General features: G+C 50.1%; 2 protein-coding genes across 7 annotated transcripts in view; one reads left to right on the top strand and one right to left on the bottom strand.

The window, feature by feature from the left end:
- Positions 1-1,167: 1,167 nt before the first annotated feature.
- The window catches only part of LOC133339158 (uncharacterized), a 175,430-nt gene continuing 153,873 nt past the window's right edge, over positions 1,168-22,724 (bottom strand). Inside the window, exons 1-7 of one of the 6 annotated variants that reach the window (XM_061547299.1) lie at positions 10,000-10,315; positions 8,798-8,870; positions 7,201-7,296; positions 6,348-6,460; positions 5,429-5,621; positions 4,156-4,328; positions 1,168-1,355 (exon numbers count right to left, since the gene is read on the bottom strand). In XM_061547299.1, coding sequence (XP_061403283.1) covers positions 1,290-1,355; positions 4,156-4,328; positions 5,429-5,621; positions 6,348-6,460; positions 7,201-7,296; positions 8,798-8,837 — 681 coding nt within the window. In that variant the 5' untranslated portion in view covers positions 8,838-8,870; positions 10,000-10,315 and the 3' untranslated portion in view covers positions 1,168-1,289. The other 5 variants (XM_061547304.1, XM_061547301.1, XM_061547303.1 and 2 more) reach the window with 5 other exon arrangements.
- On the top strand, positions 11,426-18,088 carry LOC133339170 (cytochrome c oxidase subunit 6A1, mitochondrial-like). Its single transcript, XM_061547322.1, has 3 exons — positions 11,426-11,617; positions 15,512-15,654; positions 17,195-18,088. Exons 1-3 carry the CDS (start codon positions 11,524-11,526, stop codon positions 17,288-17,290), a joined length of 333 nt encoding a protein of 110 aa, XP_061403306.1. The 5' UTR covers positions 11,426-11,523; the 3' UTR covers positions 17,291-18,088.

Raw genomic sequence — 22,724 nt, 5'->3', positions numbered from 1 at the left:
TCGTGGGTTCGATACCTGTTGCTGTATATTTGGAGTTTGCGTGTCTCTCTGAGTTCCTCTGGGTTTTCCTCTCAACATTTAGAATGAACGTCACAGCGTTTAGAGTATTTGGCTGCTGCTATAAGTGTCCACGTGACGACGATGACGATGAAGATATCAGCCACTTGGATTGAGCTGCTATCGCTTAATGATGACCAGGTCGCTTCTGAAAAAGAGCCACATAGCTCAGTGGGGCTTTATCTGGTAAAATAAAAAGTTTCGTTGTATTATGGGTCTCTGTGAGTATGGGTCTCTGTGGATCTGTGGGTCTATATGAGTCTGTAGAAACACGCGTTTAGAGTATTTGGCTGCTGCTATACGTTCCCAAATGATGATGATGGTATCAGCCACTTGAGTTGATCTGCTATCTTGTTGCGATGGCCAGTTCAGGGCTTCTGACAAAGAGCTACGCAGCAGCTCAAAGGGGCATTACACCTGGTTTATTGAGTAATAGTTATGCATTTATGCGCCCCCCCCCACCCCCAATTTTTTTTACTGGCAAATGAGGTTCCAGTGGTGTGGGTGCTTGCCCCGAGCTCTCATACTCTGGTGGTGCATTGTCTTTGGGTTGTGCGCCTTTTGGCGTCATCTAGTCCAACACCACGTGAGACTAGGCTCTAAGGAAAGCTGTCTCGGGTGTGGCCAGTCGGCTTCAAGGACAGTGCATATATCGTCAGAGTTATGTTTTTTTGTTTGCATTATGGCTACAGGTGTTGTGGTCTATGCAAACATGACTCCTTGTATGAAAGGTGTCAGTTTTGTTGCCAGATAGAAGAGTAAAAAAACAATTATAATAGTTTTTTTTATTGTAATATTAGATTGACTACCCGGCTTCGCCCGGGACTTGTCTTGGATTAATACACGGCCTGCGCGGAGGGTGGGGGGGGGATGCGGACGTCAGCAGGCACACTGCGTGACGCTGCCGAATGCGGGTGACATCACAGATATGACGTCACCGCTCACTTGTGTGCCAAATATATGCATTTATGCGCCCCCCCCACCACCAAAATACAAAAGTAATTTTTTATACGTTTTCCATTGTGTACAGTCTGGAAGCTACCCACATGCCAAATTTCAAGTGTGTTGCATGTCGGGAAGTATGCTAAACATTTCGAACAGACACATATATTCACACATTTCCCTTTTATATATATAGATACAGCAGTATCATCGAGAGTTGATGGTCTTCCAATGGACCGGATAGACAAAAAAATCTCTGCATCCACATCGCGGGTTTTTTGTTGTCTTCCTCAGCGTCTGGCGGGTGACGATTGGAGAGACGTCAGATAGCGGATGTGATTCCACACACACCACACCTGTCACACGCACACACCACACAAAGATCTCTGCCTTATGTGTATACCTGTGCGTGTACACTCATGTGTGTACGTGTATACGCATACACGTGTGTTTACACGTCTGTGTGTGTACACGTGTGCGCTTCTAACACGTGTATGTGTGTGTGTACACAGGATCTACCGTGGAGTTGATCTGCCCACTGACCATTGGCTTGTCATCTGTATGATGCGCCTGCCATTCTTCCACTCCGGTGGTGGGTGTCCATCTAGGACCCCATTGAAACCCACAGTGGCCTGGTCTCAGCTCGCTGATGAAAGTTGCAAGCAATAATTTTATTATCGCATGCAGCTAAGGTTGGCATCGCCCCCCCCGCATCCTGATGTCGAGGGGAAATGGGTGAGGTTTAGGACTGTGGCTCATGTAGCTGCAATGGCTGCTTTGGGAACGCGGTCCAGACCTCAGAGACCCTGGCTGACAGCGGAGGTGTTCAGGCTTGCTGATATAAAGCGACAGGCCTCATCGTCTACAGCATCCCACGTCGGAGAAGGAGGCTTCCTGCAGCCTTCGCTCGGAAGTTCCGAGAGCCGTGCGGTGCTGCAAGGATGGGTGGTGATCACGGGTTGCTGAGGAGATGGAGTCTGCCATGAGTTGCTTGCGATCACAAATTAATCTTGAATTTCATCAAAAAAGTTTACTTGCAGCGCCACACATCACCATTCTTAGAGAAAAGAAAGGTGATCCGATCTCTGACCCCCAGGAACATGTTTGCAGATGTTCTGAGCATTTCTGTGAGGTCTTGGGGAGGGGAAATTCCTCAGCCTGGAAACCATCATGGGGCAAAGTGGGGATGACCCTGGTGAGGCTGCAGTGCCTCAAATATTGGAAGAAGTTGTCACCCCCAGTGAGTGGCTTGGCTGAGGTGCCATCTGTTGAGGAAGTACTGAAGGTGATCCAGAGCCGGAGACCATGAAAAGCACCGGTCAGAGATGATCTCCCAAGCGAACTGCTGAGGGAGGGTGGTGTTTCTGTGCAGACTGCCCTATATGACATCATATCAGTTGGACCACCGGGACGCGTTCCTCAGGATTGGAAGGATGCCCTGGTGACTCTACAGACTAACTACAAGGAGCATCTCACTCCTCAGTGTGTCGGGAAAGGTCCTGGCAAGGATTATTCAACATTACTTAGCCAGGTACGCTGAGGAGAGGCTTGCATAGCCCCAATGTGGTCTCAGGCCAGGGCGGTCCTGCACAGATGTCATATTTCCTGTCCATCTGATACAGCAGAGGTGTAGGGAATTTCCAATTATGACCTACATCTCTGCTTTATTGACCTGGTCAAGGCCTGTTATACTATCAACAGGCTTAGTCTCTGGGTTGATCTTCGTAGTTTCGGAGTCCCTAACTCTCTGCTCACAATCATTAAGGACCTTCATGATGGTGGGGAGTCAGAGCCACTTTCTGTTGACCTTGGGGTGCGGCAGGGATGTCCTCTGGCACCAACACGATTTAACATATTTTCAACCACGTAGTTCGAGAAGCATTCCATGGCTGCAACAGTGGAATTTCCATTGTATCTGGGACAGATACAATGGGAGGCTGATCGATGCTCGGGTGCAGGTCAAGGGATGACTCCCCATTGGTCAACCATGTTACGTATGCCGATGATCTGGTTATTGCTGCTCACTCAGAGGATGAGTTGGCTGCTGCTGCTGAGCCTGAAATTTGCCACCAAGAGGTGGGGCCTTACCATCAGCCCCTCAAAAACTAAGCACCTGCCTGGGTATTTTGTGTCATTGGACACTCCACCCCCCTCAACTCCACATTGGTGGGGCAGTTGTGGAGAGAGTGGAGAGTTTCCCATACCTGGGCAGTGTGCTTATGACCAGGTCCAGTTTGACAGTACAGGTCTCACTCCAAATCAGTCGAGTGCATTATCTTTTCATCAGCTGCGTAACGCTGTGTGGAAGCTACCTGATCTGTCGCTCCACACGAAGCTTCGGGTCTTCTCGGTCACAGTAATGCCCTCCCTTCTCTATGCTTGTGAAACGTGGGCCCCCCTAATGGAAAATATTCGCCAGTTAGAAACATTCAAAGGTGGCTTGCTTACGATCCGTCCGGGGTTCAACCAGGCTGGATTGTGTGAGGAGCTCACAATCCTCAAAAGATATGGACACAGTCCCATCGGTGAGCTCCTCCAGCAGGCAAGGTTGCATTGGCTGGGTCATGTAGCCCGCATGCCCAGCCACCGTATGCCCAAGCAGCTAGAGGGGGCAAAACGGGTGCGGCATGGGCTAGAGAAGAGATGGAGCGATGTGGTGCAAGAGGATGTGGAGCTGAGTGGACTTGCCAATAACTGGAACCAGAGGTGTCAAGATCGGGCTCTATGGAGGAGGCTCATGAAGGACGCTGCTACAAGGCAGTTGGAGGCAGTCACCCTCCAGCAACATTGGAGGGCAGAGGAGTGACGCTCACAACAACGAGCGGAGCGCCGGGTGGATAAAGCACAGCAAGTTGGCACAGTAGGGGGCACAGGTGGTGCATCAGCCAGTCATCTCAATCAGTAAACCCATGGCACCTGGGGGTCTGTCCCGTGACCACCTGCTAGCAGACGTTCGACACTTACTTGTAGCCTGGCACAAGCACCGTGGTGACATTACTGCCACCTAGTGGCGAATGGCAGGTTGTTGTGTGTGCTTTCAAAGATATTGCTCGCTACTACTTGCCCCAAGTCTGTTCAGGCTATACAGGGGGATCTTTGTCTTTGTGCATGCGTGTACACGCGTGAACGTGTGTGCGTGTGTGCGCGTGTCCACACCTCTACGCCCAGGCAAATCGCGCGCCCACTCATCAGCAGTGCCGTGCCGGCTGTGAGCAGTGGCAGTGTGAAGGGAGCCAGACCCAGTGGCTCTCGGTTCTGACTCACGTAGAGCCACAGGGGTAAGACGTCCAGACCCATGACGGCGAACAATCCCAGCGGCGTGCAGAACCCTACGCACACAAATGCAAAGGTGCCCCCCGTGTAGCCTTAACAGACTGTTGGGGCAAGTGCTTTTAGTGAGAACTATATATATATTTTTAAAGCGTCACGCATACGACGGCCGGCACTGTGGATGGGTGGCCAGCACCATGCCGCTACTTACCCACTCACTCATCAACTCACCATCTTGCTCACTCACCCACCCACCCACTCACCCATTCATCTTCTCACTAACTCACTCACCCACCCACTCATGCATCTTCTCACTCACCCACTCACCCATTAATATTCTCACTAACTCACCCACTCACCCATTCATCTTCTCACAAACTCACCCACTCACCCATTCATCTCACTCACTCACCCACCCACTCACCCATTCATCTTCGCACTCATCCACTCACCTATTCATATTCTCACTCATCTACTAACCATCTCACTCGCCCATTCATCTTCTCACTAACTCATTCACCCACTCACTCACCCACCCACTCACCAATTCATCTTCTCACCCACTCACCCATTCATATTCTCACTCACTAACTCACTCACTCATCCACTCACCTTCTCACTCATGCACTCGCCAACCCACTCATTCACCCGTTCATCTTGTCACTCACTAATCTATTCACTTAAACCACACATACTTGTGGTGCACATGCAAACAAAAAACATGCTCTGATAGTATATGATGCATTGTCTTTGAAACTGATTGGTCCACACCAGAGACAGCTTTCTTTAGAGCCTCGTCTCAAACAGTGTTAGACCAGAGGACGCCAAAAGGCGAACACAAAGACAATGCACTATCAGGACATTGAGAGCTCGGAGTAAGCAGCTACATCATGGGACCTCCTTTGCCAGTATCACAATATAAGAATAGAACCGGGCCAAGTACACTTATAAGACCAGGTTTTACCCTTTCTGGCAATAAAACATGGTTTGTGTTAAAATGTGAAAACACCGAACTGAAACCTTTTGCAAGGAATCATGTCTGCATTAACCACACATACTTGTGGTACCCGGCCGGGTATGGGTAGGGTACGGGTACCCATTTGCGACCCTGGTGCGGCCGGGTACGGGTACGGGTAAGGAATCAAAACCCGTTTGCGACCTCTGCGAGGGAGGTCCCATGATGAAGCTCGTGTTGTTTTTTTCTTTCCCCTCTCCCGCACAACACCGTTGGCCATGACGGCTTGAACCCAGCGTGGTGCTCCGTCGAATTTCTCCTTCCAGTCGGCTCCCAGCGATCGGTGATTGCAAACGAAGACGATCCACTCGAGCGCGGAGATCAGGTAGCCCCAGCCCTGCGTCGACGACGAAGAACAGAGAAGGCAGAGATTCGCCCCCCACCCCGTCCCCCAGTGCAGCCTTAACAGACTGTTGGGGCAAGTGCTGTTACATACACACACACGTCTACACACACACACACACAAAGTTCTCCTCGGTGAAGCATTCGAAAAACAGTGCTGTTGTCTCTGTGTATCTCTGTGTGTCTCTGTGTGTCTCTGTGTGTCTCTGTGTGCCTCTGTGTTGTATCTGTGTATCTCTGTGTGTCTATATGGGCTCTCTGTGAGGTCTCTCTGTGTCTCTGTGTGTCTCTGTGTGTCTCTGTGTGTCTCTGTGTTGTATCTGTGTATCTCTGTGTGTCTATATAGGGTCTCTGTGAGGTCTCTCTGTGTCTCTGTGTGTCTACGTGTGTCTCTGTGTATCTCTGTGTGTCTGTGTATCTCTGTGTCTCTCTGTGTGTCTCTGTGTATCTATAAGAGTCTATGTGTATCTCTGTGTGTCTATGTGTATCTCTGTGTATCTCTGTGTGTCTCTGTGTATCTCTGTGGGTCTCCATACCTGTCAACCCCTTATCAGTGCCCTACCTTATCGCAGACCAATTCAGACCTCATTGATCACCCCGTGCCCTTCATAAAATCTCAACGTTCATCCTACAAAGACTACGGGGTAAACCGTATGGGGTTGACAGGCATTGGCGGTAGGCGAGGGGGTGGGGTGGGGGTGAGTGAACCCCGGTTAGACACCTGGCACAGGTGACTCCACAGGAGCCCGCGTCCCAGGTTGTCGATGGCCACGTCCAGCCAGGCCCCGTAGGCGGAGGTCTGATGCAGGCGGCGCGCCAGCCACCCGTCAATCCCTGCACACGCCGGGGGTGGGAGTGGTGGTGAGGGTGGTGGTGGTGGGGGTGGTGGCGGTGAGGGTGGTGGGGATGGTGGTGGGGGTGGGAGTGGTGGTGAGGGTGGTGGTGGTGGGAGTGGTGAGGGTAGTAGTGGTGGTGGGGGTGATGGTTGGGGTGGTGGTGGGGGTGGGAGTGGTGGTGGCGGTGGTGAGGGTGGTGGTGGTGCGGGTGGTGGTGGGAGTGGTGGTGGGAGTGGTGATGGGGGTGGTGATGGGGGTGGTGATGGGGGTGGTGGTGGGGGTGGTGGCGGTGGTTGGGGTGAGGGTGGTGGTGGTGGGAGTGGTGGTGGTGGTAGTGGGGGTGGTGGTGGTGGTGGTGGGGGTGGTGGTGGGAGTGGTGATGGGGGTGGTGGCGGTGGTGGGGGTGAGGGTGGTGGGGGTGGTGGGGGTGGTGGTGAGGGTGGTGATGGTGGGGGTGGTGATGGTGGGAGTGGTGGTGGGAGTGGTGATGGGGGTGGTGGCGGTGGTGGGGGTGAGGGTGGTGGTGGTGGTGGGGGTGGGGGGTGAGGGTGGTGATGGTGGTGGGGGTGGTGGTGGGGGGTGGTGGTGGGGATGAGGGTGGTGGTGGTGGGGTTGGTGGCGGTGATGAGGGTGGTGGCGGTGGTGGGGGTGGTGGCGGTGGAGGGGGTGGTGGGAGTGAGGGTGGTGGCGGGGGTGGTGGCGGTGGTGGGGGTGGTGGCGGTGGTGGGGGTCACTCACAGTCCAGAGCTGCAAAGGTCGAGTATAGAGGCACGAACAGGTGAGGGGAGTCCAACCACCACCAGGCAAGCGCGAGGAGCAGTAGGCGGACATAGCCTGGCACGTGCACGCACAGACGACACGAGGGGCCGACGCACCCTCCGATTGGCGACGGTTGGGGTGACGTCACGGGTGGCGTATGACGTGCGTACAATGGCCGCTCGCTCACAACCCCTACCGAGGCGTCCAACTCACCGCCCACCCACTCACCTAGGAACTTGCGCACACTCACCCCACCCACTCACTTACCCACGAAATCACCGACTCACTCATCCACCCACCTATACACCAACCTATCCACCCACTCATTCACCCATCCATTCACCCACCTAATCAGCCACCCAATCACCCACTCACCCACCCAATCACCCACTCAACCACCCACTCGCTCACCACCCACCTACCCACCCACTCACCCACTTACTCAACCACAGGCTTACTCAATCATTCACTTACTCACTGGCTTAACCACTAATCCACTCATTCAACCACTCACCCACCCGCTCAACCACCCACCCACTCATTCACTGACTTACCCACTAACCCACCCACTCACTCACCCACCCACTCACCACCCACCCACCCACTCACCACCCACCCACTCACCCACTCACTCAACCACTCATCCACCCACAGGCTTACCCAATCACTCACTGGCTTAACCACTAATCCACTCATTCAACCACTCACCCACCCGCTCACTCACCCACCCGCTCAACCACCCACCCACTCATTCATTGACTTACCCACTAACCCACCCACTCACTCACCCACCCACTCACCCACTCACTCACCCACCCACCCACTCACCCAATCATCCACTCACCCACTCAACCACCCACCCAATCACCATCCACCCACTCACCCACCCAATCACCCACTCACTCACTCAACCACCCACCCACCCAATCACCCACTCACCCACTCAACCACCCACCCACTCACCAAGCACCCACCCACCCACTCACCACCCACTCACTCACTCAACCACTCATCCACCCACAGGCTTACCCAATCACTCATTCACTGACTTACCCACTAACCCACCCACCCACTCACCCACCCACTCACCCACCCACCCACCCAATCATCCACTCAACCACCCACCCACTCACCACCCACCCACCCACTCACCACCCACTCACTCAACCACTCATCCACCCACAGGCTTACCCAATCACTCACTGGCTTAACCACTAACTCACCCACTCACTCACCCACCCACTCACCCACCCACTCACCCACCCACCCACTCTTCCACCCACCCATCCACTCACTCACCCACCCACCCAATCACCCACTCACCCACTCAACCACCCACCCACTCACCAAGCACCCACCCACCCACTCACCACCCACCCACTCACCCACTCACTCACTCAACCACTCATCCACCCACAGACTTACCCAATCGCTCACTCACTGGCTTACCCACGAACCCACTCATTCAACCACTCACCCACCCACCTACCAGATTATAGGACGCACCCGCAAGTGTCTTACGATCCGGTATTTTGTCACAATCCTTGTTGAATGTTGGGAATGCGAGGAGTCTCACCTACAATGTTCGGAGTCCAAAATAGAACTTTCAACGGCATTCCGTCTCCCTATGGATGGTCCACTCCCGCTTCCTGCACGGTTTAAAGATTCACAAAGCTCCGGTTAGAACCAATTAAACTGGTCAACAAAAAAAATAATTTTCTGGCCTGGACTTTTGCAGCTGTTTAAGACTATTTTCAGGGTGCTGATTCCTAATCTGATCTCAGATTTGCTCTATCACATAATTTTTATGCTATCGGCATACCCCATTTTCATTGATTTTACCCAAAATTAACTCTGTCACTAATGATTGCAAGTTGTTGCGAGGCAGTGACTGCTTTAGTGTTAAAATATGGTGCTGTATTTTTAGGATAGTGTGTTTATAATATCATTTTATGTAGATATCCACATTAATTTAATATTTTTCTTCTGCAGTTTTGATTGGAAATGCAATATTTGATATCTCAAAAACCTGATGTGATAGACAAAAAACTGATACTGGATTTGGAATCAGCACCCCAAAATTACATTAAACCCGTTGGAATACCTTATGCCAGAAAAAGTGTGTTGACCAGTGTTAGCGTTACCTACGAATAACAAGACAACTCTTTTCTGAGAAGCGATCAAAAAAATTACAGCAGCTCAATCGGGTGGCTGATTTAATCACGTGGAAATTGATAGCAGCAGCCAAAATAACTCTAAACGCGTGGTGATGCTGATTCTACATCCTCCTCGAGGCTACACGGGTGACCTTTTGTCTTCGTGGCTAACGAGCACGCCCGGCCGCCTTTGTCTCCCCTGCGTTGATGTTACACACACACACAACACCGTGATATGGATGCTACAATTTTTCATGAACTAAAGGCCGACTCCGCCTACAATGCTCGCCCTTCAACAACACAACACCAAAGCTCCCCCAGGTAGCGTCTAGCAGGGCTGTAGGGGCAAGTGCTATTAGCTAGCGAGTAGCAGCAGCAGTGTCTATGTACTACACACACCACACACAGACAAAGCTACCCCAGGTAGCCTCCAGCAGGGCTGTAGGGGCAAGTGCTATTAGCTAGCGAGTAGCAGCAGCAGTGTCTATGTACTACACACACCACACACAGACAAAGCTACCCCAGGTAGCGTCTAGCAGGGCTGTAGGGGCAAGTGCTATTAGCTAGCGAGTAGCAGCAGCAGTGTCTATGTACTACACACACCACACACAGACAAAGCTACCCCAGGTAGCCTCCAGCAGGGCTGTAGGGGCATGTGCTGGTAGCTCGGTGGCGACGTTTCGTACACGCGGCTACACCAGGTTATTCATTTTGAGGCTGAGTCGACCTAGGGGAGGAGGCCCAGGCTACTGGTCGGCGAGAGGCCGCGGTGGTGACCGTGACATCGAACTTGGCTCTCGCTCCTAGCCGTGCACACACAACACACAATCATTAATTACAAATAAATAATTAAGCTGTCAATCAATTAACTCGCTCGCCCCTCCCCCCCCCGCCTCTGATTGGCGGGACAGCTCCAAATCACGTGGGCGCGACTCTCGGATCCAGGAAGCGATGACGTCACAGGGCTATTTTTAGCCCTCCGTGGACATGACGTCACCGCCCAGCGGGTTCTTACCCTTTCACTCCGTATGACGTCATCCGGCTCTTTTAAGTTCCTTTGGCGACACGCGTTTGACGTCATGCAGAGTTGCCTCGCGCGTAATGACGTCACGCACGCGATGACGTACGAATCCTTAAACCAAGCGAGATGATGATGTCACTGGCGAGAACGCGAGTCGACACGGTGACGTCACTATCCATCGAAGGCTCCATTGACTTGGGCCCCTCCCACTTACGTACGCGACGAGGTGACGTCAGCGTCCTTTTAATTTACGCGATGACGTCACGATCCACCTCACCTTGAGCATTGCCCCTCTCCCCCCTCCAACTGACATCGTGACGGGATGACGTCACACCCTATCATTATGGATCCAGCGCGATGACGTCACCAACCACCACATCACGGCACGTCTTCCAACCATTGGGCATCGCCCCACCACAACGTACGTCGCGACGTGGTGACGTCACATCCTTTCAATGTACACCCAACGCGATGACGTCACGCGTACGTTCTCCAAAACCTTTGGTCCCCCTCCCCCCCACATACGCCGGAACGCGGTGACGTCACATCCGCTCATCGTGCACCCAACGCGATGACGTCATCGTCCATCCACGTCGCGTACGTCCCCCAACGTCTCTTCTCCCCCCCCTCCACCCCTGCGTGCTCGGTGACGTCACACGAGACCGTGCGTGCTGACGTCACTCCCCCTCACGTACCCGCGAACATCACACAGGCCCGTGCGCGCTGACGTCACCCACCATCCCTACCACCCACCCCTTCGTGCGCGCTGACGTCACGAGTCCTTGCGTGCTGACGTCAGCCACCACCCCCACCACCCACCCAGCGTGCGTGCTGACGTCACGAACCCTTGCGTGCTGACGTCACCACCACCCCCACCACTCACCCAGCGTGCGCGCTGACGTCACGAGCCCGTGCGTGCTGACGTCAGCCACCACCCCCACCACTCACCCAGCGTGCGCGCTGACGTCACGAGCCCTTGCGTGCTGACGTCACCACCACCCCCACCACTCACCAAGCGTGCGCGCTGACGTCACGAGCCCTTGCGTGCTGACGTCACGGTTGTTTCAAGGTTGAGGAAGGCGGCCATTCGCGTATCTCGTCTCTCGTTCCCCGATCTCGGCGGCGATGTCTCCTCCGTTGTCTCTCGCCTCGTCCGCATGGCGCCTCGTCCGGGTGCCCGCGAGGCGGTACGCCTCGGTGGCGCACGAGGAGCACAAGAGTGAGTTGACGGGAGAGACGCGGGGGTTGGTGGTGTGGTGGTAGCGGTGGTGGTTAGGCAAGGTCAGGAGGAGGCTTCGGTGTGACGGACTAGGCCTCGACAAGTTTTTTTAACGAAATTTAACGTAGGTTTTAATTATACACTTTGGTTCTTTGGGTTTAAATCACGTAGGTAGAAAGTAAAATAAATAGCGACGTTGTTCAGCACTTCTACTGCTGGATTATATTTTTTTTCCGCTGGTGTTGCGGTCGAAACGTCGTTATTTATTTTATAATAACTACGTGACTTTACCGAAATAACCAACCAGTATGGATTCCTGCAGTCACGAAAGCTTCAAGTCAAGTTTTAATTAGAGTTGGAGCCTCTGCTAGACGTTCTGCTCACGCTAATTGGTGCGTTTCTTAACGTTTTGCGAGGCTTCGAGTTTACATTAACCACACACACAGTGTCCATACCTGTCAACCCCATATGCTTTATCCCGTATTCTTGTATAGGCGTACAGCCATTTCAATACGGGCAACAATTTTGTTTTCATCTTCTTGGTTCTTTCGGTAAAGTCACGTAGAAGGGAAGTAATAAAATAATAAAAATAAAACATAATAAAATAATTCTCACGACGTTTCGGCTACCACGCGTGACTTTACCGAAAGAACCAAGAAGATGAATCCCTGCAGTCACGAAAGCTTTAAATCGAAATTTTGTTTTCGTCTATTTGTGTTTCTCCCTTGTGATGGGACTTTGTGGGGTGAAGGTTGAGATTTATAGAGGCACGGGGGTGACCAATCAGGTCTGAATCGGTCTGTAATAAGGGCACTGATAAGGGAGGGGTTGACAGGTATTTAGTAGTGTATAGTGTAGTGTATAGTGTAGTGTATAGTAGTGTAGTATATAGTAGAGTGTAGTGCATAGGATGAACGTTGATCTTTACAAGGGCACAGGGGTGACCAGGTCTGAATTGGTTTGTAATAAGAAGGGCACTGATAAGGGGTTGACAGTTGTGCACACTGCACCACGATGCACTACACGATGCACTACACGATACACTACACGATACACTACACGATACACTACACGATACACTACACTACTATACACTACACTACTATACACTACACTACTATACACTACTGTACACTACTGTACACTACTGTACACTCATACCTGTAAACCCATACGGTTTACCCGTGTTCTCGTCCAGGGGAAATTGAGTTTTCAGGGGCAATACGCCGTATAGCCGTTTCAATACGGGCAAAAAAACAATTGTTTTTGTCTATTTATTTGTGTTTTTCCCTTGTGATGGGACTTTGTGAGATGAACGTTGAGATCTATTAGGGCACACGGAGAATTAGTTATTGCAATACACGATTCCTTGCAAAGGGTTTCTATTTGGTGTTTGCACATCTTAATACAACTCCTGTTTTTGTAAGAGTAAAAGCTCTTCTTATTATTTAATACTCTGATACTGGCAAAAGGTCCCATTTTGCTATGGCTTATTTTTTGTAAACTATGGATAACACTGGTGGCGATAGCCTATGTGTTAAAACTGATTTTTTAAAGAATTACGGACAGCGAGAGAGAGAGATGATTCTATCTGTGGGGCCTTTTTGACACAAGTATCATCTAGCAATTAAAACAGGAGTTGCGCTAAGGTGTTCACACATCAAATGGACGCGCACCTATTTCAAGACGTCGTCGAGTCTGCATCAACCACACGTCATCCTTGCGGTAAAACATGAAGACAAACGTTACCTTTGGTAATACTGTTGTATGCGTTGTCCTTGAAACCGATTGGCCTACACCAGAGCGACAGCCTCCTGTATGACCTTGTCTCTACACCAGCGTTAGTACACCAATGAACCACGGCTGACGTAGATGCACAGACAATGACTACTAATGGCACATCCAGGTGGTCAAGCCACAGAGCCACCGTGTCAGCAGAAGCAGTAGCGGAGTATTAATCATCACCGCAGTGATGTCTGTCTCCTACTCCGTATTTGTGGTCTATTCTGGATGACCACAGTCGTACACGACTGGTCGGTTTGTAATTTTCCATGAGTGTATCATCAGGCATCCGCATTTGCTTCAGTGGGGATGCGGCTTAGGATGGACCACGAGCTTAGTGGAAGTTAAAAGCAAGGGATCTTATGGGTCGTCCAGTTTTTCGGTTTGGCCACGTTTGTTTGTTGTAGTACAGACACGTAGGTAAAAAATTAAAGTTAATAAAAGTAAAATTAAATAAAAAATCACGACGTTTCGGAGGCAACACAAGCTTCCGTCTTCAGTTGGAACCGTCACAGCACGATAACTGTATCAAGTGAGAGATTCCAAGAAAACAGTCCTTGTATATATACTGGTTGAGGGTGGGAGGAGCCAAGGTAGGCCCTGAATATTATTTTTGTGATTGTCGGTGCGGTTCCACCTGAAGACGGAAGCTTGTGTTGCCTCCGAAACGTCGTGATTTTTATTTTATTTTTTATTTTACTTTTATTAACTTGAATTTTTTACCTACGTGACTTTATCGAAAAAACCTAAGAATATGAATCCTTGCAGTCACGAAAGCTTCAAATCTAGAAAATTAGTACAGAGTTAGACTGATGGCCTTAATCTAAGTTGTCTTGTGGTTGTTGTTGTTTGACTTGCATCCCACTGGGATTTTTGCACGCAGTGTTGGTGTACGGTGCTTTTTCTGCAATATTTTGCTGTCTTTTCTTGGATTTTTTGTTTGCACATAGTCACTTTAAGATGTTTTCTTGTTCATGTTTTTGTTTTTTTGTTTGTTGCGGTTGCAGCCGATTCAAGAGCCGAATGGCTCACAGGGCTATACCTAATAAATGAAACTTGAAACTATATCTATGGGATGTGATGCCTTGCAATAGGGGTGTCTATTGGGTGTTGAGACCTCTTAGCACTTCCTGTAATATTGCCGGGCAGGGTAAAGCCTTTTATTTTTTCATCATTTTGATACTGGCAATAGAGGGGTCGCATTTTAGGTATATATGATGCTATAGTACATGCGAGTTAACCATTTCCTGTTCCGGGCCATCTGCAGATTGCAAGGTGGGTGTGTGCTGTTCACCATTAAATCACCACGCAGAGACCCCATCGACTCACCACACAGATCCATAGACTCATCAAAAGAAACCCATAGACTGACCACACAGAGATGCCATAGACTCACCACACACACCCTATATAGACTTATTAAAAGAGACTCATAGACTCACCACGCAGTGACCCACAGACTCACCACACGGATACCCGTAGACTGACCACACAGAGACCCCATAGACTCACCACACATACCCCATAGCCTCATTAAAAGAGACCCATAGACTAATCACGCACAGACCCATAGATTCACCACACAGAGACCCCATAGACTCATCACGTAGAGACCCATAGCCTCACCACACAGAGACCCACAGACTCGCCACACAGACCCACAGACTCGCCACACAGAGACCCACAGACTCGCCACACAGAGACCCACAGACTCGCCACACAGAGACCCACAGACTCGCCACACAGAGACCCACAGACTCACCACGCAGAGACCCAAAGACTCATCACGTAGAGACCCATAGACTCACTACACAGACCCATAGACTCACCACGCATTGACCCATAGACCCACCACGCAGATACCCATAGCCTCACCACACAGAGACCCACAGACTGGCCACACAGAGACCCAAAGACTGGCATAGATTTTAGATTGAAAACTAATTTCTCGAGCGCTGCTTTTTTTGTGTTTTTTTAGTTGTCCTTGCCCCGCACCTCCCGAATGGCAGCGGTTTGCCTCCGTGCGGTGGTTTCCAAAAATAATTTCGGCGTACGTCAACATCAACACTCGTGTCATTCTCCCCTCGCCCCGTGTGTCCTGTGCCGTGCCAGGCTCTCGCATGTGGAAAATCCTCACCTTCACGGTCGCCCTGCCCGGCGTCGCCGTCTGCATGCTCAACTCCTACCTCTCGAGCCAGCACGAGCACGAGCGGGCCGAGTTCGTCCCCTATGAACACCTGCGCCTGCGCACCAAGGTGGGCCAACGCACGCGGGCGGGCAGGCTCACGCCAATACAGTGATCCCTCGTTTATCGCGGTTAATGGGGACCGGAACCCCTCGCGATAGGTGAAAATCCGCGAAGTAGGATTGGCCCCCTAGGAATTTCCGTATATGTGTGTGTGGGTACCAGAATGTTTAAAATATGTATATTTATACTTTATATATATATTACTTAAATCTATTTAATTATAAAACCTTAATATTATACATTCACTCTCTCTCATACGATACGTATTATGGTGTTCTACACTCGCCAATGACAGTAGTATCTTGAGACTTGACTCCAGTAATGACGACGATGACAATGACGACGATGACAGACCTGTGCAGTTCGATGAATGTGATGATGAATGATGATGATGATGGTGTTACTGCACAGGTATAATGAGGCCTTTAAATCAGTTCGAAAAATCCGCGATGCACTGAGGCCGCGAAACTTGAACCGCGAAGTGGCGAGGGATTACTGTACACGCAAATACACGCATACTCACACCCACACTCGCACGCACACCCATACGCGCCTGCACACTCGCAAGCACACTTACACGCACACTCACACCCAAACATGCCCGCACACTTATAAGCACACTAACACGCACACACCCAAACGCGCATACACACTAACACGCGCATACACACTAACACGCGCATACGCACTAACACACGCGCTAACACGTACACTAACAAGTACACTAACACGCACACTAACACCGCACCAGGTACTCATTTTGAGGCTGAGTCGACCTAGGGGAGGCCCAGGACCGGATCAGACAATTGCCACCGGCGTTGGCCGTGAGCGGGAATCGAACTCGGGTCGCCAGGTTCGTAGCGCGGCGCGTTAGCCGCCGCTATGGGCATGCGCGGACCCAACTCCTGTTTCATTGCCAGAAAGGGTAAAACCTATTCTTATCTTTTCATACTTTGATACTGGCAACAACAACAACAAGCAGCGGTTCTAAAAGCAATGAATTTTCGATCGTTAGATGCAAAGTGTCTCGCGCCAGTGGCTTCCTAATTTCGAAAGGAAGAGAGCGCGTTCCAGACGTCCGCAGATGCGGGGCACCCTGGAAGCACGATGCAGCGGTTAAATAAAATAGCTTCGTTCCATTTGCATATATTTATTTTACGTGATTTCTTTTTACCATTCCTATGCTGGGCACTTCACTATCGTGGTTGCGGGCACTGCCTTTGTCCGGCAACTTTTTGCCAGTATCAAGGTATGAAAAAAATTGACGATTCCTTGCATAAGGTTAATCTCCTTGGTGTTTGAAAATCTTAGCGCAGCTCCCGTTTTATATTTCCAGAAATGGTAAAAACCCTATTGTTATTTTTCATGTCGTGTTTGTTGTTGCAACGTTTTGACCAGTGGGGCCCTTCGCACCCCTTACCGGAGACATCCGGCGACAAAACAAGAGCTTCACAACTCATCGGATTCCTCCCGCGGTCCCAACAATTTCCGGATGTCCCGTCCTGACCTCTCTGTCTCTCTCTCTCTACCCCCTCCCACTCCGCCAGCGCTTCCCCTGGGGCGACGGGAACCACAGCCTCTTCCACAACTCCCACGTCAACGCCCTTCCCACCGGCTACGAGGAAAACGACAGCCACCACTAGAGGCGTCCTGCGCCGCTCTGCCCTCCCGTCTGTGCTGCCCTCTTGGCTCTGCTGCTGCTCCTCTGGGCTCCTAAGGCGTGCGCATGTGTGTGTGTGTGTGCGTGTGTGTGCGTGTGTGCGGGCAGAAGTGTTGGTGGCGTGTGGATTTGTCTCCGTGAAACCTTTGTGGGCGCCTCGATGATTTTAGAGGATTTTCTTTGGTTTCTTTTCGTTGGGTTACCCCCCCCCCGCCCCCACACTGGGTGGCCCCAATCTCCGTGCCGCTGGTATTTGCTTGACCTCCACCTAAGGCCTGGCTCGTTCGTCTGTCCTAAATGTATAATGCTCCAGGAGCCCTAAACTTAATTTTAAAGACGTTTTTTTTGACCAGGTGTCTAAAGGTCCTCATACACTGAGCTCTTCTACGTAGCTCTTCTTTCGGAAGCGACCTGGCCGATCACAAGTAAACTAAAGATATTTTTATTTTACCGCTTGACCAAGGGCGCCACGCACTTGAGCTACGTAGCTCTCATTTCAGTTCGCTTCTGAAAGAGCGTTGTGGTCTTACACGCCTGGTGAAGTACAAAAATCGTGAATAGATTTATAAGTTGGGGGTAGACGTTGAGCCAAAGGATGTAAATTGTTTATTTTCTTTCTCCGAGTGGGAATGATTGAACGCACGCACGGACGGCCCACACACGCCCACACACGCCCACACAAACGCAGGCTACACACCCCCAAAGCCACCTTTCAATTGCTGTAACAAGTTGCAAGGAGTCTTTCCCGGGCGCTGAAAATAAACACGCAGTCACAAACGTCTCGTTCGTCTCGGCCTGTCGTGTGATGGTGACTCGTCCGAGGTGGTAGCGCGTTGGCAGTGTGTTTGTAGTGTATGTAGTTTGGTATACAGTAGTATAACACATTTCTGCGGAGGGAGCTGGTAGGAACGTTGGGTTGCTCGGTCAATGGCCAGGGTCAACGGCGGCGTGGTGTATTCCGCAAATATGGCCGACTGATGGCGGGCACAAGCCGGCGTGAGTAGGTTAAACGTTGAGTTTTATAAGGGCACCACGGGGTGACCAGCCCCTCCCCACCCAGCCCCACCCCTCCCACCCCCCACCCAGCCCCACCCTCCCCACCCAGCCCCTCCCTACCCAGCCCCTCCATCCAGCCCCACCCCTCCCATTTTTGGATGCACGACGGACGGACACAATAATCCCCTGTGGGCTTGTGGAACCAGGTGGTTCCTACCAGTATAAATGCTGGTAAACTGCCCGCTGTTTACAGGCAAGGAGTGGTTTTGAAATTCAGTGTCTCATCGGTAGAACCAAAAATATTCAGTGTCTCATCTCTAAAGTGTCAGGCTCCCGTGAATCAATGCTGGTGAACTGCCCACTGTAGGTAAGGAACGGTTTCAACTTGATTTGAATTTTTCGTGACTGCAGGGATTCATATTATTGGTTCCTTCGGTAGAGTATAGTTGTGTGTGTGTGTGATGAATTGCCCGTCGGTACAGGACCACCACGTGAATGATTTCACTCGGAAGGTTGCCGTTCGTCGAGAAACGGAAGGCGGCATTTCCGAGTCAGCTCTGCCGTCAGCTTCTTCCGTTCTGGATATGTTCGTGCCATCCACAGCCGAGGAAAATCCGAAGGATCATAACGGCTGCTCCAACAATGTCCCCCCTGTGCACTGGGACCTAATGCCGGCCGACACAAATTTTTGAAGGAGTTTCTCCCGGCGCTTTCTGCCTTTCATCATGAGCACGTGCAATGTTTCAGTCGCGCAAGGTTGTCGACGAACTAGCCAGCGCCATGCCATAGTCACACCACGGTTGAAGAAGGCTGGAGCAAGACCCCTCTGACAAATTGTCGAGAGACTGGTATGTCCTCAGCTATCTGGAGCAAAATAATAAAATATGTAAAAAAACATTTTATTTAACCACGCTTTAATGAAATGTACTGTCCGAGCTGCCCCTGCCCCCTTCCCCCATCGCCCCTCCCCTCCTTCCACATCCTCCGCCCCTCGGCGTGGCTCCCCGAGGCTTGCCGTGACGTAAGGGACCACGTGGTGATTTACAGCCAACGTGAGTTGAGCGTGGACAATTAGAGCCGTAAGATTTGAGGATACAACACAGTGAGTTAAATAAAAAAAGCGTCTCAAATTTTTAAAAAATTATATTTTTTAATTTTAGAATATAGTATTGTCATCAGTATGACATAAGCATACCAAGTTTGCAGTCGATAGAACATTGGGAAGTGGGTAAAAATTTAGAAGATGTTTTGAGGATACGACAACAGACGGAGTGAGTTAAATAAAAGAGTGTAAAAACGGCCTCATTCCAAGCCTTCAATCATGAAACCAGCATGTTCACTCAACAGAGACGGCAATGCTGAAGGTCATCCATTACGCACTCACGGTGGCTGACCGTGGCGATGTCCCGCTGCTCTGACTACTAGACATGTCTGCTGCGTTTGACACAGTTGATCATAACACCTGCTTATGGTATACAAGGTACCGTGCTCTCATGGATTGAGTTCTTCATTACAGGTCGGACACAAAGGGTTAGCTTTGCCGGTAACCTGTCACAAAGGTCATCGGTGATGTGCGGTGTGTCACAGTGAAGTGTACTTTGTCATCATGGGACCTCCCTTGCCAGTATCAAAATATAAGATGAGGTTTTACCCTTTCTGGCAATAAAAAACGGGTTGTGTTAAAATGTTAAAACACCAAACTGAAACCTTTTGCAAGGACTCATGTCTGCATTAACCACACATACTTGTCGTGAACATGCAAACAAAATTCACATGCTCTGGTAGTATATGATGCATTGTCTTTGAAACAGATTGGTTTATGTTAGACAAAACTATCACGTTACCATACATAGCAGGCGTGACCAAAAAGATCTCCAAAATTCTAAACAAACATAAGATCCAAGTCCGATTCAGTACAGTGCATAAAATCCGTGATCTGATTCCATCTGTGAAGGATGTCGTTCCTGACTTACAGTATCCTGGAGTCTACAAATTGAGTTGCAGTTGTGGTGATTGCTACATTGGAGAAACGAAACGTCATGTTTTCTGATCGTGTCCGCGAGCACAAGTCAGATCTGAAACACGGCAGAACTGATTCTTCGGCCGTTGCCGATCATTGCTACAACTCGGTGGGCACTCATGAAATTGTCTTTTCCGAGACCAAGGTTCTCTGCAAACCTCCTTGCTACCATCAAAGGTTTGTACACGAAGCCATACAAATATACAAACACAGACATAATTTCAACCGTGATGATGGTTACAAACTGAGTAATCATTGGAAAGATGTGATTAACCATGCAAAAGAGATTTAACTACACTTATTTGGACCATCTTATTTGACAGACAACTATTAGAGGTTATTGATAGACAGCCAGGCTTGTTTTACCATGTTTAGTTTCTTTTTTCATACTTGTTATGTAGGCCAGGCTTAGTCACAAACCGTACCTCTCCATAACAAAGGCTCAGCCTCTTAAGCCTCACCTTACCATATTAATAAAAAGTGTGCCGTACTTGGCCCTCCCCCCCTCTCCAACCATTATATATACGGATGGTAGCTCTTGTAATCTCTCATTTACTTGATACAGCTGTCGTGGCTGTGACGGTTCCACCTGAAGACGGAAGCTTGTGTTGCCTCCGAAACGTCGTGATTTTTATTTTATTGTACTTTTATTTTAATGTTTTACCTAAGTGACTTTACCGAAAAAACCTAAGAATATGAATCCTTGCAGTCACGAAAGCTTCAAATTTAGAATTATGTTAGACAGCTTTCTTTAGGGCATAGACTCAAACGGTGTTAGACCTCAGGTCTACAGCATGTGTTTTGTATGAATGTTCACCACAAGGTATATCTGGTACTGGTAGGAACCTCCTGGTTACACCAGCCCACGGGATTATTGTGTCCGTCCGTCGTGCAGGGAGGGGCTGGGTGGGGAGAGAGGGGTGGGAAGGGGAGGGTGGGGAGGGGCGGGGTGGGGCTGGATGGGGAGGGGCTGGTCACCCCGTGGTGCCCTTATAAAACTCAACGTTTAACCTACTCACACCGGCTTGTGCCCGCCCTCACAGTCGGGCATATTTGCGGAATACACCACGCCGCCGTTGATCCTGGCCATTGACCGAGCAACCCAACGTTCCTACCAGCTCCCTCCGCAGGAATGTGTTTAATGCAGACATGATTCCTTGCAAAAGGTTTCAGTTTTGGTGTTTTAACATCTTAACACAACTGTTTTATTGCCAGAAAGGGTAAAACCTGGTCTTATAAGTGTACTTGGCCCGGTGCTCTTCATACTTTACACCGCTGATGTCAACGTCATCCCCTCTCGTCTTTGTATCGGTGCGCATTAATATTCCGACGACACGCAACTTTACTTCCATACGAAAGCCGATTCGTGCGTCTCGCATGTTCCACGCCTCGTGCGTCAATGAGATGAAGAACTGGATGACATCAAACCTTCTGAAGATAAACTCGAATAGGCCTAAATTCAGTTTAACACGTAAGCTTTCGCGACCTATATTATCCATAACAGATCTCTTTTTTTAAAATCCTTTATATTGAGTTCGCTTGCTTGCTTGCTTACGACCATGCAAATCTTTCGGTCGTTTTTTAACCCACTTCCCGTGATCCAATCGAGCTGACATTTTCCACACAGACTCGTTGTGCGTGACAATTAATGTTCGTGAAAATTTTTTCCAAAATTTTACACTTTTTAGGACAAAAATATTATATTTAATTACCAATTGCTTAATGGTGCAATGCAATCATCTGACTCATAGGTGGCAGCCATCTCAAGCCAGAGGACGAGATGACTCTAGCCGCCACGCATATAAAGGATTTATAGTGAAAAACTTTGTTTTTACGGGTTAATTTTTTGTTGATTTGGATCGCATAAATATTGTCAACGTGTCGTTAAAGCTGCCACTATCCGACGCAGCCAATTAGTCAAGTTTGTCACGTGAGCAGAACGTGCCAATTCGTCCTGTTTACGTGACGAGACTGAAGTTCATCGTACTTGGGACCCGCCATCAGCATGCTAGAGTAATCCGTAGAGTCTCTCTCCACATAGACGGCTGTGACATCTCAGTGTCGGATAAGGGCAACGTGGTTTCCTTGTCGACGGCGAACTTGACAGAGGCCGCCAAGATCCGGCGCCCGACTGGACGGCGCTTCCACCAGCTTCGACAACTGTGCAGAGTCCGTCGTGTTCTGATTCTGGAAACTGCTAGGATACTCGGAGAGTTGTGTGGAACTCCTGGACGGATGACCCCCCCCCCCCCTCTCTATTTAAGGCCTCGACACAGATGTGTTGTCTTTCTGTGTGTCTTTGTGTGTCTCTCCCTGTGTCTTTGTGTGAGTCTCGCTCTGCTTGTGTGTCTGTCTGTGTGTCTCCGTGTCTGTGTGTTTTGTCTCGCTCTCAAATTTAGCA

Source organism: Lethenteron reissneri, unplaced genomic scaffold (assembly GCF_015708825.2).
Source record: "Lethenteron reissneri isolate LAM-NWPU_2019-01 unplaced genomic scaffold, ASM1570882v1 scaffold_1640, whole genome shotgun sequence".
NCBI lineage: Eukaryota > Metazoa > Chordata > Hyperoartia > Petromyzontiformes > Petromyzontidae > Lethenteron > Lethenteron reissneri.
This window is presented reverse-complemented; position numbering and strand designations above follow the sequence as displayed.

What these genes read in the sequence shown, in the direction of transcription:
- LOC133339170 (XM_061547322.1), top strand. Translation starts at nt 11,524, where the DNA reads ATGTCTCCTCCGTTGTCTCTCGCCTCGTCCGCATGGCGCCTCGTCCGG. An exon ending in GGCGCACGAGGAGCACAAGA is followed by an intron (nt 11,618 to 15,511) that starts GTGAGTTGACGG and finishes GTGCCGTGCCAG; the next exon opens with GCTCTCGCATGTGGAAAATC. An exon ending in ACCTGCGCCTGCGCACCAAG is followed by an intron (nt 15,655 to 17,194) that starts GTGGGCCAACGC and finishes CCACTCCGCCAG; the next exon opens with CGCTTCCCCTGGGGCGACGG.